Source organism: Podarcis gaigeae (genome assembly GCF_964106915.1).
Source record: "Podarcis gaigeae genome assembly, chromosome: 3".
Taxonomy (NCBI): Eukaryota; Metazoa; Chordata; class Lepidosauria; order Squamata; family Lacertidae; genus Podarcis; species Podarcis gaigeae.
The window spans coordinates 57,309,299-57,323,997 of record NC_139680.1 but is presented as its reverse complement, the minus strand read 5'-3'; the positions used below and the strand labels follow the sequence as shown (position 1 = coordinate 57,323,997).

General features: G+C 40.9%; 1 protein-coding gene across 1 annotated transcript in view; it reads left to right on the top strand.

Moving 5' to 3' along the window:
• Positions 1–4,111: 4,111 nt before the first annotated feature.
• THEMIS (thymocyte selection associated) overlaps positions 4,112–14,699 on the top strand; it is a 63,591-nt gene continuing 53,003 nt past the window's right edge. The window contains exon 1 of the mRNA XM_083731272.1: positions 4,112–4,773. Coding sequence (XP_083587398.1) covers positions 4,683–4,773 — 91 coding nt within the window. The 5' untranslated portion in view covers positions 4,112–4,682. The remainder of the gene's footprint in view (positions 4,774–14,699) is intronic.

The following is a 14,699-nucleotide window of genomic DNA, read 5'->3' as shown; positions in this document are numbered from 1 at the left end:
CGTCAAGCTGTTTTCCTTTCCCATGTGTTGAGTTGATAGGCAAGCTGATAGGCAAAACTTCAAGAATAATTAGAGAAAGTGAATGTGCAGATTCCACTGGGAAGAACCATCTTGCACAAATGTATTTAAATGAATTCATTGTCCTTTCCTTTTAGCAGGGATTGTGTATAAATACTTTTCAGGGATTTCTTTCATGACACCCAAGAATCACTGTGGCCTCTTTAAAAATAAATTACAGCGTGCATCACCAGGCACCACAGGAGGATTGATCTGTAAAATTAATTCAAAAACAGTCTCCTGTGTGTGTCTCCAGCTGTCACAAATGCACTGAAGATATGCCAAACACATTTCAAAACACTTTTGTTGTAATTTGAAGATCTTGAGTAATTCTCTTCTCAAAGTAAACCTTTAATGGACCTGAAGTATTTCTACAAAGTAATATATTCTTTCACCTTCTCCTGAATATTTGGTGCTGCCTATGACAAAAGATATTTATTCTGCCATAAAGACTTTCCTCAAGGATTGCTTGAGGAGATGTTTTGGTTTGTGGAAAATAATCAGCATATTTGAAAACCATAACCAAAAAACCCCTTAGGAATCATGAACGTGCTATACCGGACTAGGTTCTAAGACTGTCAGCTTCAATGCACGCTGCTTCAATGGAATCATCAGCCAAACCTTGTACACAACAGGGATTGAAAATAGCTTCCTTAGAGTAGTTTAAAAACTCAGGTGAAATATCACTCTTCCCATCTTGAGAACTAAAGAGGTTTGTAACCTGAAGATCTTGAATAATTTCCCCCTCAAAGTAAACCTTTGAAACCTAAGCAACAACAGCACAAAGCAAACCTTTGAAACCTAAGCAACAATGGACCTGAGCAACATCAGTGGCCAACGATTTCCAACTACTTTCATATTAGCTTCCAAGAATCTGGGAGTACTAACAAAATAACCTGCAAGTTGATATATTAGTGTTTCAGTTGCTATAAACCAGAGATTGCCAACCTGGCACCTATGTGCACCATGGTGCCCTTGAATAAGGTATTTGGTGCCCTGGGAATGGTTTAAATGTAGTTTGGTTCCAAAGATTGTTGAGGGCCTCATTGTCAGCTAGGACAGCATAAAAGAAAATGCAGATTATCTACAAGATGTTCTTCCTTTGCATATCTATATTTTTCATTCTGGAAAAGTCTTGAAACCCAGGTGTCCATGGTTACCCTTGCAAGAGTGCCACACAGACCAATACCTCCATGTCAGAAAGATTTTTTTCTGAGACAGATTCTAGATACAGTTGTACCTTGGAAGTCGAAAGGAATCCGTTCTGGAAGTCCATTCCACTTCCAAAACATTCAGAAACCAAAGTGCAGCTTCTGATTGACTGCATGAAGCTCCTGCAGCCAATCGGAAGCTGCGCAAGCCCCATTGGATGTTCAGGTTCCAAAGAACATTCGCAAACTGGAACACTCACTTTGCAGCGTTTGGGAGCCAAAATGTCCAAGCACCAAGGCGTTCAGGATCTAAGGTATGACTTTATATCTTTTCTGACCAGTTATGTTTCTGCTCTGATCTTAAGAAAACAAACCTGCCTACATTTCTACTAAGTAATGAGTTTGATACGAGCTTCATCCCAGTCTAGTGCAGATGCATCATGTGGGCTGCTATTCAACCACAAGTGGATCACTTAAGATGATCAACAGGCACCTGTGATTTAGGACAGTTAGCAAAAGGCAAGAAATCAACAAGCTGCACTGCCCACATAAGCTATACATTCAAAACATACTTCTTTGGTGAAACTAAATCTTGGTGTACACAGGCCGTGTCACACCCCTCTTCCACCACCACCACCCCACACTTGCTCTCACTGAACTCTGCAGGAGCTGGGGTACTCCTTAAAGTATTGCTGCTCCACCCAAGGCCAGGGAAGACGACTGGCAATGCCATACACTAATAAACCAACCACCCTCTTGGCAGCAGAAGGTGTGGCCAGAGTGCCACATCTTGCACTTCCGTTGCCTGAGGTGGGCACTTTAGCCTGCATCATGGGTGAGCCAGCTCTGCTGGGAATTGCAGGTGAACAAACACAAACCCCTGTGTTGCAAAATGTAACAATCTACAAAAATGCAAACGTAACACACTGGCTAATAACTGTTAGTGTATATATAATTGGTTATGATGTCATTCAAAATGAACAAATAAGCCACTTCAAAATGATGTATACATCATACAACGCATCTCACAAAATATACAAGTAACTACAAGTTGTTATATATCTGAGTCAAACAAAGAATCAAACAAATCAATGAATAGCGAGGAATGCCAAGCCGACTCTCAAAGGAGGACGTCTCACAAAAGTCTCAAAGGAAGACGTCTCTCTGAAGTCTCAAAAGGACAGTATATCCGGAATAGTTCAACTGTTTCGGATCACTTATCCACTAGCATGATCCCCACTAGTATGACTATTTCACTGCTAATTATTCACTGATGAGGACTTTATTCCGAAACAGTTGAACTATTCTGGATATACTGTCCTTTTGAGACTTCTAATTGCAGGTGAGCAGAGTGATGTCCTCAGATCTGGCCTGCAACCTTTCCATAGGCATCTGGTCAGCCACTGTGAGAACAGGATGCTGAACTAGGTGGGCCATCGATCTGATCTAGAGGCTCTTATAAACTTTGTCCAAAGTGCTCATGCTGGTTTGTGTTTTGACGAAAATAAAAAGCTGGTTTTCTTTTAAGCCAATACAGGGATGCTTATCAAATTCAAGCACTCAGATACATCAGGGAAAATACAGACATACACAAAGGTGCTGCACATTCATTCCCTCAGACTAGAAAACAACATGCACAACCTGCTCCCCAGGCTGTCAATAAAGCATAAGCATTGAGATCATGGCCTTTAGCCTTTCCTCATATGGAAGGTGCTGCAAACTAATGATCATCTCAATTCCCCCTTTCTGCAATATGTGGGAGCTGCATTTCCACAATTGTCTGAGATGAGAAACAATTGCCTCATGGACCAGCCATATGGGACCCCCATGGACCAGCCATATGGGATCTGGTTCTTGCCAATATGAGATCGAAGAAAAGAAAATGCTCTCTCTCTCTCTCTCTCTCTCTCTCTCTCTCTCTCTCTCTCTGTGTGTGTGTGTGTGTGTGTGTGTTTTGCCCCCTTGAAATAAATGTAAAAAAAATGTCATTACCAGTGCTTCAAGTGGGATAGTGCACTATTCCTCTATTTTCAGGCAAATATAATTGAATCTGAGCTAACCATCTCACTTCCTTTTTTGACCCTTCAGAATCATCCCATTTATCCTTGCCCCCCCCCATCCTCTCCAAGCAACGATCACTGCTACAACATTCAGATCTACCTTGTAACGTTACCAACTGACCCCAACAGTCACTTCTGCACCAGGAAGCCTCCTGTTCTCACCAAAACAATTCAGAGCCTTCAAAATGGGCCTGGTCTACACAGGCAACAAAACAACATTCCAGAGGTCAAAGCGACCTTCCCTCATGTGCTGAAATGACAGGGTGCGTCACAAGGATACACAAGCTAGACCCCCTCATCAGCTCCACCCTTTCCGTGCTCATCAGCTGCCCATTGTGCGCACACAACTGGAACATGTCCAGAGGAGGGCAACCAAAAGGCCTGGAAACGATGCCTTATGAGGAATGGCTAAGGGAGCTGGGCATGTTTAGCCTGGAGAAGAGGAGGTTAAGGGGTGATATGACAGCCATGTTCAAATATATAAAAGGATGTCACATAGAGGAGGGAAAAAGTTTGTTTTCTGCTGCTCCAGAGAAGCGGACACGGAGCAATGGATCCAAACTACAAGAAAGAAGATTCCACCTAAACATTAGGAAGAACTTCCTGACAGTAAGAGCTGTTCAACAGTGGAATTTGCTGCCAAGGAGTGTGGTGGAGTCTCCTTCTTTGGAGGTCTTTAAGCAGAGGCTTGACAACCATATGTCAGAGTGCTCTGATGGTGTTTCCTGCTTGGCAGGGGGTTGGACTCAATGGCCCTTGTGGTCTCTTCCAACTCTATGATTCTATGATTCTATGATTCTATGATTCTACAAACATTCCTGCTACTTTTGACTAGCCAGGTTATAGATGGCACCTTCCCTTTAAACTATCTCACTTCCCTTATGAATTCTGCAAAACAACAGCAGCAAAACAGTTTCATTTCATCTGTTCAAAGACAGTTTGTGGCTTCCTTAAAAAGAAGAAAAAACAGTACTTTTTAATGTTCCAGAGGTTCAGTGTCAAACTATCAAAGGTTTAAGACAAGGTATTATTGTTGTGTGTGCATCGTTGCAGCTGCAATAAGTACCAAACCATATCCTAGTTGGCACGTTCTTTTGTCGCCACCCTTTCTTTATCACTGACATAAACCCACTTGTATTTTGTATTTCCTGTAGCCCAAAATGGCACAAGCACAAGCTAGTATATAGCCAGGTGCTGCTGTGCATTTCTCTTAGCTTCCTATGACTGCCTTCCACCAACCCAACGTGAAGTCAGAGGAAGTGGTCTTCACTCTGAGAAAGCTCAAGAACCTCTCTTTCCACAGAAAGCTTTTGCAGGCCTTTCTTTTTCTATGTGCAAGAGGTAACAGAGAGCATCCTACCAGGTATTTCTATTTAAATACTTTTTTTTTTTTTTTTTAGCCGTTGCACGGAACATGGCCTCAAGCTTGAAGAATTTCATCCATTCCTTGGATCCAAACTCTCTCCCTCGGATTCTGCAAATCCAGTCTGGCTTTTATGATGAAGGTGAGGTTTGTTCTAAGAAAGTATTTCTAGCTGGGTGTAAGTGGTGATTATGGTTTTAGCTCTGTGTCTGGAATGTATTTGAACAGCTAGGAGATGTAAGAGAATGGCATTCAGCCATCATTAGCAAGTTCGCTTATAGTACATATTAAATATAGATACAGTATAGAGAAGCAGTTACAGAGGAGGCTGACCCTGTGCTGTAAGAACATGGTAAATAAGAATCAAATATAATGCAGGGCAGGCTTTTGACGTAGCCAGCATTCATACATAAGCTATTAAAGTAGAGCAATCCAACCTTAGGGGCTCAGATGAGTGCAGATCTATTGCCACATCCCAAGGAATCCGGGCTCATATCATTGGGGGGGGGGGCATGTGATTCTGTTTACAGGTTTGCTGTTGTAACTGATGAGCCTAAGGACTGGGTCCCGTGAAGGGTACACAGGGCCTTGGGTCCATTGGATCTAAAGCTTCTGCCCCCCCAATCCTAACTGGACCCTCCATCATGGCATATCAAGAGTGCTGTTCTCTACTGGTGGAGGCGGACAGACAGAGACCCATGTGCCCTACCAAACTACCCCCCACCGCTAGCCATCAGCATTGGCCGGTGTTTGTGTGTTAGTATTGCATTCAAATATTCCATGAAATGAGACATTAAGGTCACATCCACAACATACATTGTACTACTTTAAAAGCCATGAAGAGAATCCTGGGAATTGTAGTTTGCTAATGGTGCTGACCTCACAATGGTACAGATTCCATCACCCCTAACTGACTACAGTGCCCAGGATTCTCTCCAGGAACTGTTAAAGTGCCATCATAAAGCTTCAGATATATGGTGCAGATGAGCCATTGTCAGGCAATTCATTAAGGCCCAGATCTAAGAAAAGCAATTCACAAAAGGGCTGTGAGCCTCCAAAGGTGCTATGCATACAGTTCTCATGTCTGGATCTCTGCATTCAGTACTTGGAATAAAATGTGCATCCTTCAAAAGATCATTGGTACCATTAGGTTTTATAGCACTGATTATTGGGGTAGGAGAGGTGTCTAACAATTATAGTTTAGGTCAAGGTTCAAACCCACAGTCTGAAGGCCATGCCTGCTCATCACAAGTGATATTTTGTAGGCCCCTGAGACCCCAACCAAATTTGTCGTTTTATGAAAATTGACTGCTCCCATGGGTCCCCTTCTGCAATGTTATGAAGCCAGATAAAAAGATGTATTTCCTCCAAGACCCCACTAAATTCATCCCTTTTTTTGCCATGCCCACTTTTACATGTTGCCTTCAAAGTGTTGACTATGGATCAAAAAATTTTAGCCACCCACAGTTTAGGCCATTGTTGGTTTTTCTATTTGATCTGTCTTATCTCTTCTTCTGCCTTCTCTTCTCTTTCCCTGTAATATGGATCACTGCAAGGCTTCCCACTCACAGTGTAGCAGCTAAGACACCCATCTCACTCACCACCCCATCTCCCTCTTTCATGCACAAATGACACAAAATAGGAAGCAATTCTCAGAAGGGTGGCCTGGAGACTAAGAATGGGTCTGCAGCAGGCTACATCAAACTGGTCGTGCGGAAGCAGCTATTCCACTTACATTTTTGTTCCCTTCACTGTGTCTATGCTCATAGGCGCTGACTCCATGGGGCCTGAGGGGGCCCGAGCCCCCTCAAAAATTCGTTTGGGGGGACTTTTGCCTTCCTTTCCTCCCCCCCCACCCCGTTAAACTCCTCCCCTGCATTCTTAGCCAGCTGCTTCTCCGCACACCCCTCTTGTGCTTCTTGTCCCTTCTGTGTTTTTCCTTCCCTCCCCATTTAAAACGTGGTGACAAAGCACGGATCCACATGGATCCTCAGGATTTTTGCATTGGGTCACCCCAAATTCACCATCAGATCACATTACATGTCCATGGCTACAGTCTGTACCAAAAAAATCACGCACCCACTGTTGCCTGGGGCTGCAATGGTGCAAAAACGTGGTTACAAAGCATGGATCCACAGGATCTTTGCACTGGGTCACCCCAAATTCACCATCAGATAACATAGCATGTCCATGGCTACATCTTGCACCAAAAAAATCACGCACCCACTGTGGCCTGGGGCCACAATGGTGCAAAAACGTGGTTACAAAGCACGGATCCACATGGATCCTCAGGATTTTTGCATTGGGTCACCCCAAATTCACCATCAGATCACATAGCATGTTCATGGCTACATCTTGCACCAAAAAAATCACGCACCCACTGTTGCCTAGGGTCACAGTGGTGCAAAAACGTGGTTACAAAGCACGGATCCACATGGATCCTCAGGATTTTTGCATTGGGTCACCCCAAATTCACCATCAGATCACATAGCATGTCCATGGCTACATCTTGCACCAAAAAAATCACGCACCCACTGTTGCCTAGGGTCACAGTGGTGCAAAAACGTGGTTACAAAGCACGGATCCAAGTGGATCCTCAGGATCTTTGCATTGGGTCACCCCAAATTCACCATCAGATCACATAGCATGTCCATGGCTACATCTTGTACCAAAAAAATCACGCACCCACTGTTGCCTAGGGTCACAGTGGTGCAAAAACGTGGTTACAAAGCATGGATCCACATGGATCCTCAGGATTTTTGCATTGGGCTACTCCAAACTCACTGTCAGATCACATGTCTGTGGCCACAGCATGAACCACAAAAATCATATATCCACTGTTTCGTTCAGAGTATATTTTTTTTCTTGTTTTCCTCCTTTAAAAACTACGTGCGTGTTATGGTCGGGTGCGTGTTATAGAGCGAAAAATACGGTAAATATCATTTCAGTCTTTTCAGAGCTATATATTCACTGCTCTGTAGTAGTCTATAAGCATAATTGTTACTGTAAATTAAATTAGCTTTTTACGAAAATACCGTGCGTGTTTATGTTTTGTTTCTTTTTTCAAAGCCAAAAAGTGTTTCAGGCTTGTCGAGTTTCCCGGAGTGTGGAGTTATAGAGAGTCGAGTTTTCGGGGTTCTAATGTTGATCATATGACTCTAAAATACTTTTAAAAAACTTTAAAACTCACTAATTTTCATCTAAAATTTAGAAAACTTCCCGGGGCAGGACCCCGGTATGGGCCCCCCCCAATATTTTTTATAAGTCGGCGCCCCTGTCTATGCTTTCACCCAGACCATTTAAATAAGGGAGCCATTGGATGGGAGAAAGGCAGCAACCTCTTTGGCATTAAATTTTCATCAGTGCAACATTACTGTAATCTGTGTGTATGTGTGCCTTGCTCTAACATTGCTTTTGGTGTCTTTATTTATTATGGGGAAAGCAACTGGAGAATGATTGCTCACCAACTGTGAGCAAAGTTGGGGATCACTAAGACAAAAAGAATAGAGGCTATGGAACCAACAGTGCTTTTTGTATCAAACTGAATGCACATATACAACACTATTGCGAGGAAACTAACATCATACCCCGTTCATTCCATATTGTATTTTAGTACTCACCATCGCTGACCATAATGTTTTACAGAATGCTCTACTTAGAATACCACAAAACCACATCAAAATAAAAGGAAGGCCCCAGAAACTATATTTTCTAATATAAATTGTCACTGTTATATCTTGTATGAAGCCCATGTTTGCTTCAGTTACTATGAACACTGACCATAAAATGTAGTGGTATGTTCTTTATTTTAAAAAAATCTGCGGAAATATTGTCCTCTGTGCAGTGTTGATGTTGTAGCAGGTGAACAACTGTTAGTCTCTATCAAGATATGACCTCGTTTTCAAACACAGGTTAAAGCTTAATAGCATATGTTGAGGTTTATACTGTATTTTCATGTAAAGCATGAAGAGGCGGGGAAGCAAGAGATTCTCAAGAGAATTTTCCCATACATTCCATGCCACTACCATACCCTCCAACACTTCTCTGATGAAAATAGGGGTGTCCAAAGGAAACGCAGGATATTCCAGGATCAAATCAGAAACTGGGATGACTTCTGTAAATATGGGACTGTCCCTGGAAAATAGAGACACTTGGAGGGTCTGCACGAGGTAATTTTAGACAATGTGCATTATTTCACTTTTGAAGCATACGAGTAACATTTCTCTCCCCCATTCTACATTCTTCTATGAATTAAAATGGGGGGGAGCAGGCTTTAAAGCTTGTCAGATCTGCTCTGTTTTCTTTTACTAGAACCCTCAAGATCTGCCAACCAGATAACCAGGTGCAAAAAAAGACATACAGTTAGAAACAAAGAGCAAGCTTTCTGAGCCCCAGAATTTGTTTTCAGTGTTAGACCTGAGCTATGCTCACCATCCTTCAACAGATGCGAAAACGGCTCTTGGCCTTCATTTCAGCAGCATAATATAGGAAACAAAACAAAGCCATTTTGTTATATCTGTTGTTGAACAATTAGGAGTCAGAAACCCTTGCCGATGTACTCTGCAAAGCACTCACACAACTTTTAGTAGATCCCAACCTTCATGCCGCCCACCCATATTATACAACACAGGAATGAGATGGCCCAACAGACCTGGCCAAGAAACCTACTGTCCATTATTGTAGCCTGAGTGCCATTATATCTTTGTAGGAAAGAGAGAGGAGGAAGTAGGAGAAGCAACTATGAAAAGAGGCTTCTCAAATATAATAATTTGTTAGTTCCTTTCTGATCAGTGACTGAACAAGGTATTTAACAATAAAAAAGTAAATATTATTAACCTAAATTGAAACTTCGCTATATCTTCTCTTCTAGAATATTTTAGTAAATATTGACATTTAGCAATCTAAGCACATAGTATGCTCATTGATTTTGTAGAGATTAGGATACATGTTTCAGTATCTCTTCACTGAAGAAAGATGCCTTTTAAAAATATCAATACAAAAAATTTCCAGGGGGCAAGTAAATTTAATTTTCTGCTGGGTTAACTGAACCAGTGGCAGGGAAGCAAAAAAGTGTAATCTTTCCCTAGAGAAATGTAGAGCTGCCCAGGGCCATTTATTGAAATAATTCAAATTATACATGCTGTGAACATGTAGACACAGCATTGGTAAAAATGGACTATATAAGATTATCTAATTCTTAAACTGGGCCTTAAACTTGGACACCATGTAATTTCACATGAAAGAGGAAGTGGCTTGCCCACAAAACCGTATCTATATCTATCTGTCTATCTATCTATCTATCTATCTATCTATCTATCTATCTATACATGCATGCATGCATGCATGCATGCATGCACATTTAGGGGCATGTGACTGGTTTAGTTGCACTGGATGCAGAGCCTTGGGAACAACGCAGGGGACTTCACAACTATTATTTAGAATGGAGCATGAGAGGCAGGGGGCACCAAATTTGAGACCCCAAGGTCTGTCATTGCAAACAGTCTGGATAAAAGTAATCCAGTTTTTTACTTTTCCAAAAATCCAGAGTAAAAAAAGGCCACAAAATACTGAAGAGGCTTCTGAACTCTTAATCAGGCTGGATGTCATTTTTTATATTGTTGTTGTTGTTGTTGTTACGAAAACTGGTATACAAGAAGAGAAATAAATAAAATGTCTGTGCAACAACCAGTACCCCAAAAAACCCCAAGCAAACCTCAATTGCTTTCCACAATCAGATTCCAATTATTTAGGGAAAAAGTCTTCCCTTGGTTGTCTGTCAGGAAGGAAAAATCAGGACAGTTTCCTATCAAGACATAAAACTACTTCTGTTGCAATTATGAATATTGCATAGATCCATATGCATGAAAAATACAAATGAGTTTTAACAACATGTGGAATGCCTAATATCTTGTCAGGCTTGAACGTGAAAATAAGTGACAGAATGCTGATGGAGGTTTTAACCTTTTTTGTTGTTGTTTTCATGTAAAATGGTGTCATTTGCATCAAAATGCTTTAAGCATTTATGTAATATGGCCTGCTTTTCATTTGCTCTGCTCAGGGCAGCTTACAACAGTTTTAACAAAAATTAAACAATCAACATTAAAATTAAACAGCACTAAGAAAAAAGTGGCAGGTATAGGAGGTAAAACTAATATAAAAACACATGCTAACACACACAGAGGAGCAGCCACAAAATTCCTCTGGGAAGAGAAAGATAATTATAAATATTGTTCAGGCTGATGGTGTCCATTGCAGGCAAATAATCAGACTCCAGACTATTGGAATGAAGACCAATAGGCACAAGAATAAAATGTGTGCTTAATAAAATAGAGAGCAAGGTTTATAATCCAGTTAGCGTGAAGATTAAAATTGTTCTAGTTCCAACTGAGTTCAAAAGACATGAAATATAAACAATTAACTGGGCTGCAGAGAATGTTTAAAAGTTCCTCTTTCAGGTTATTAAAAATATTTTTGCTTAAAAAAGAAAAACCAAGGCCATTTTGAAATTAATTAAATATCATATTATGTCATCTAATGTTTTCTCAAGGGTTGGAGTCATACAAACAGGCCACAGAGTTTATTGAATTAAATGTTTACTTTTCCATGTGCCAAATAACTTTTCCAGCAGAATAAAATAAACGGCAGATGTTTCTTCTATTTATTGCTTAGCTCAGTAACTCTTTTGTGGGGGGAGCGGGTTGTAAAATATAATTGATCAGCAGAGTCTCAATCCTGCTGTGGCAAACTTTGCATGGTTTCAAGAACACATTACTTTAAGAAAGGTGTTATCCCACAACAAAAGGTCACAAATCGCTGCAAAATGTCATAATACTGTCCCACATTCTGCTGATTCCTTATTTCACATTGCCCACACCTCCCAGCACCAAAATGACTAATGTTTTCTATGAGTCCTAAAATGTTATCCCTTGACCCCACTTCTGTGCATCTCTTGGTTTCCATCTGCCTCTCATCCACCTGAAACAGAGCAACCTGAACAAGCTGCTTGTATAAATTAGACTAGTCAGACCTTTCCGGATCTGTAATATAGGCCCTATCTTGACAAAGGGAACACGCAGGCAAGGAGCAGAAGGGGGTTAATTCACTTATACATTACTTAAGGATGATGTTTAATATCAGCTAATTCTGAAGTTGAGAAGCAAGACAAACAAAAAGGTGTGTTTTTTTCTAAAATAAAAAGCTTCTGAGGTGTCAACTTACTCTTTCCTGTAAAATGATGGCACTTACATCAAAGCTCTGTCACTGCATGCAAAGTTCAAACCCGCCAGATAAATGAGAAACAGCAGAAAGTGTCATAAACCCATCAGGGGAGAAATAAATCAAAAAAACAGCAGAAGTGATTTTTAAAGGATTTGCCTAGGATAGAAATAGCTTAAAGCTCTTGACATTTAAAGTTTTACTATTGCATGTGGAGAGATAAATCTATGCCCCTTGCTTCTTCTACGGATTGGGTAGGTATTTGCAAAACCTGGATGTCCTGAGCAAAAAGCAATCAGCTAACAGATATGTACAGTACTAACCTTCGCAAAGGGAGCTCCCTCTGTGTATGTTTGTACATAGGCGGCTGAAGGTGCAGGTGATACGGCTTGTTTCAACCCGATCCATTCACTCACTGGGATGATTCCTTCGTGGAGACTGCAATCACATAAGCTCCTCCACTGAGCACAAGGGGAATGATTTCCTAGAAAAACAGGAAGGGACACAACTAGGAGTGGAGAAATAGCAAGGAACAAGCTGCAGAAGACACAGCAGCAGGTGTTGGCGTTAGAAAGTAAATGCAATATACAGCAGCTGGGATTCATGAAGCCCCTGAGCCATGCAGGTGTCAAGGTTTCAGAGATTTCCCTTTTTGTTTAAAAGGCCACTGTCCTTGAGCTGATGGGGAACGGGGATGTGAGGGGAGGGGAGTCCAAGCTGCACTTCTACCACCCACTCTGGTTCTGGGGACATGGAGGAAGACCCCTGCAGCTCTAGCATTGCAGCAGTGAATGTTTTATTAAGGGATAAAAGATGGGGCCCCTTTGCAGGATTTAAGAACATCACTGGAAACCTGTTAACTGCAAAACCCCCAAATGTTGGAGTGAATCAGATAATGTTGGGTTTTGGACTGATACCTATGATCCTTGAGCATAAATTACTGAGGGTTTTTGTTGGGGGGGGGGGGGAGATGCAGCCAAATGACTGCAAAACCTTGGCACCAGTTTGGAGTGAATCAGACAATGTTGAGGGTTGGGTTGGTACCTGTGACTCCCAGTTTGAGTATCAGATGGGGGCCACTACAAAATGTGGGGTGGGAGCACACTGGATGTAAACAGGAGAATAAATCATCATCATGCAGCTGTAAACTGGATGGTAACTTTAGTATTTTACACTCTAGTTTTGAGGATTGATCTTTCTTCAGTGTATTATATATAGGGTTGAATTCAATGGAAGTTACTTCTGAGTAAACATGAAAATTGCACTATGAGTGCTTAAAAAATGATAATCTATAGCTTTACTTAAAAGATCCCTGCGTTGGAAAAGTACATCTTCTCAGACTAAAAGGAGCATTAAATAAATGTATTTTAAAACCCATTGTTTTCACTTGTTTATATTTACCTCAATCATTCTGTCATAATGCAGTGATAGAAGGCACAACTTGTTTCCTCTCATGTAGTATACAAACTATCTAAAATTTAAAGCGTTATCTTTCAGGTAAACTAAAATATTACTGGGAGACTTAATGACAGGAAAATCTCATAAAAAGAAACCACCATAATATTTCTCTCTCCCACCCCACACCCATTTAACATTTTAGAAGAATCAGAGGGAAAAGCTATTGAACTGTTTGGTTGCTTTGATGTGATCACAGCAGTGGCTAATGTGGATTTGTTTTTAAAAAACCAGGAAAGAGGTTGTAAAGGGATATAAATGTAGTTCTTATTGAACAAAGTAGCAATCTCAAAAAGGTGGATTCAAAGGCATCCAAGTTCTTTAATTCTAGCCTTCAGGGGCATTGTTTGATCCTAGTAAATAGACTGCATTATTCCAGTTTCCTCTAAGATGAGTATGCAACACCTTTCTTCAGTTGAAAGGAAGAATCAGTATTTCTGCTTAATTACCTTTATGTCTTTGATGGATTTCATGCTTTCTTTGTGCAGAAAAACACAGGAAATTTTGCATGATGACAATGAGGAATGCATTACATTTTATTCTCTGCATACACTATGAAATATGGTGCATAGCATAGTCTACTCCTGCAATGTGCTTTTGATTCTTACATGCATTGCAGAGACCCTAATGTATTACTGGAAATGAGGGGTTATCTTAAAAGTCACTTGATCTCACTCCTTGTCAGCAATACCAGGGAAATGACTTGATTACAGGCGGCTCAAATTACTTTGTTTCTTGACTGAAATGAATAGCTTGATCCAGGACATTCTGTACCACACTTGAGAAGATGGGCTACATTTCCATAAGTAATGTCATTTGTATTTACTTACCACACATGTGGTAATGGGCAATGTGTCAATTCTGCACTCAAGGCAGTTTAAAATGTAAAATAATGGCATACAGTCTAATAGACATTCCTGAATCGGTAGGATCACTGATGAGGCTCTGTAAATGCATCTGCAGTATGTATGTATGCATGTAGGAAATTTTTGCAGGTTATAAATAAACACATATATAGGGTGGAGTAACATGCGGGTGATAGAATACAAAAGAGAAAAAGAGGTAAAGAGGAAAACAGGGAAATTCAGGTCCCAATTATTTCATAAATATACATAAGGTGGGGGTGGTGTCGAAACCTCTGATTTTGCGAGGCTGAAATACAAAATAGTAAGAATCGACTCCTGATACAGCCTACCCCTTTTGATCTGCCCCACCACCACTGGAATATGGCCTCAATAGCAGGGATGCAGGTGGTGCTGTGGTCTAAACCACTAAGCCAGTGGTGTCCAAACTTTTTTCAAAGAGGGTCAGATTTGATGAAGTAAAGAGCCGTGAGGGCCGACCAAAGGGTTGCACTTTTTTTAGGATTGAAATTATTGAGCTTTTTTTAAGGTTGAA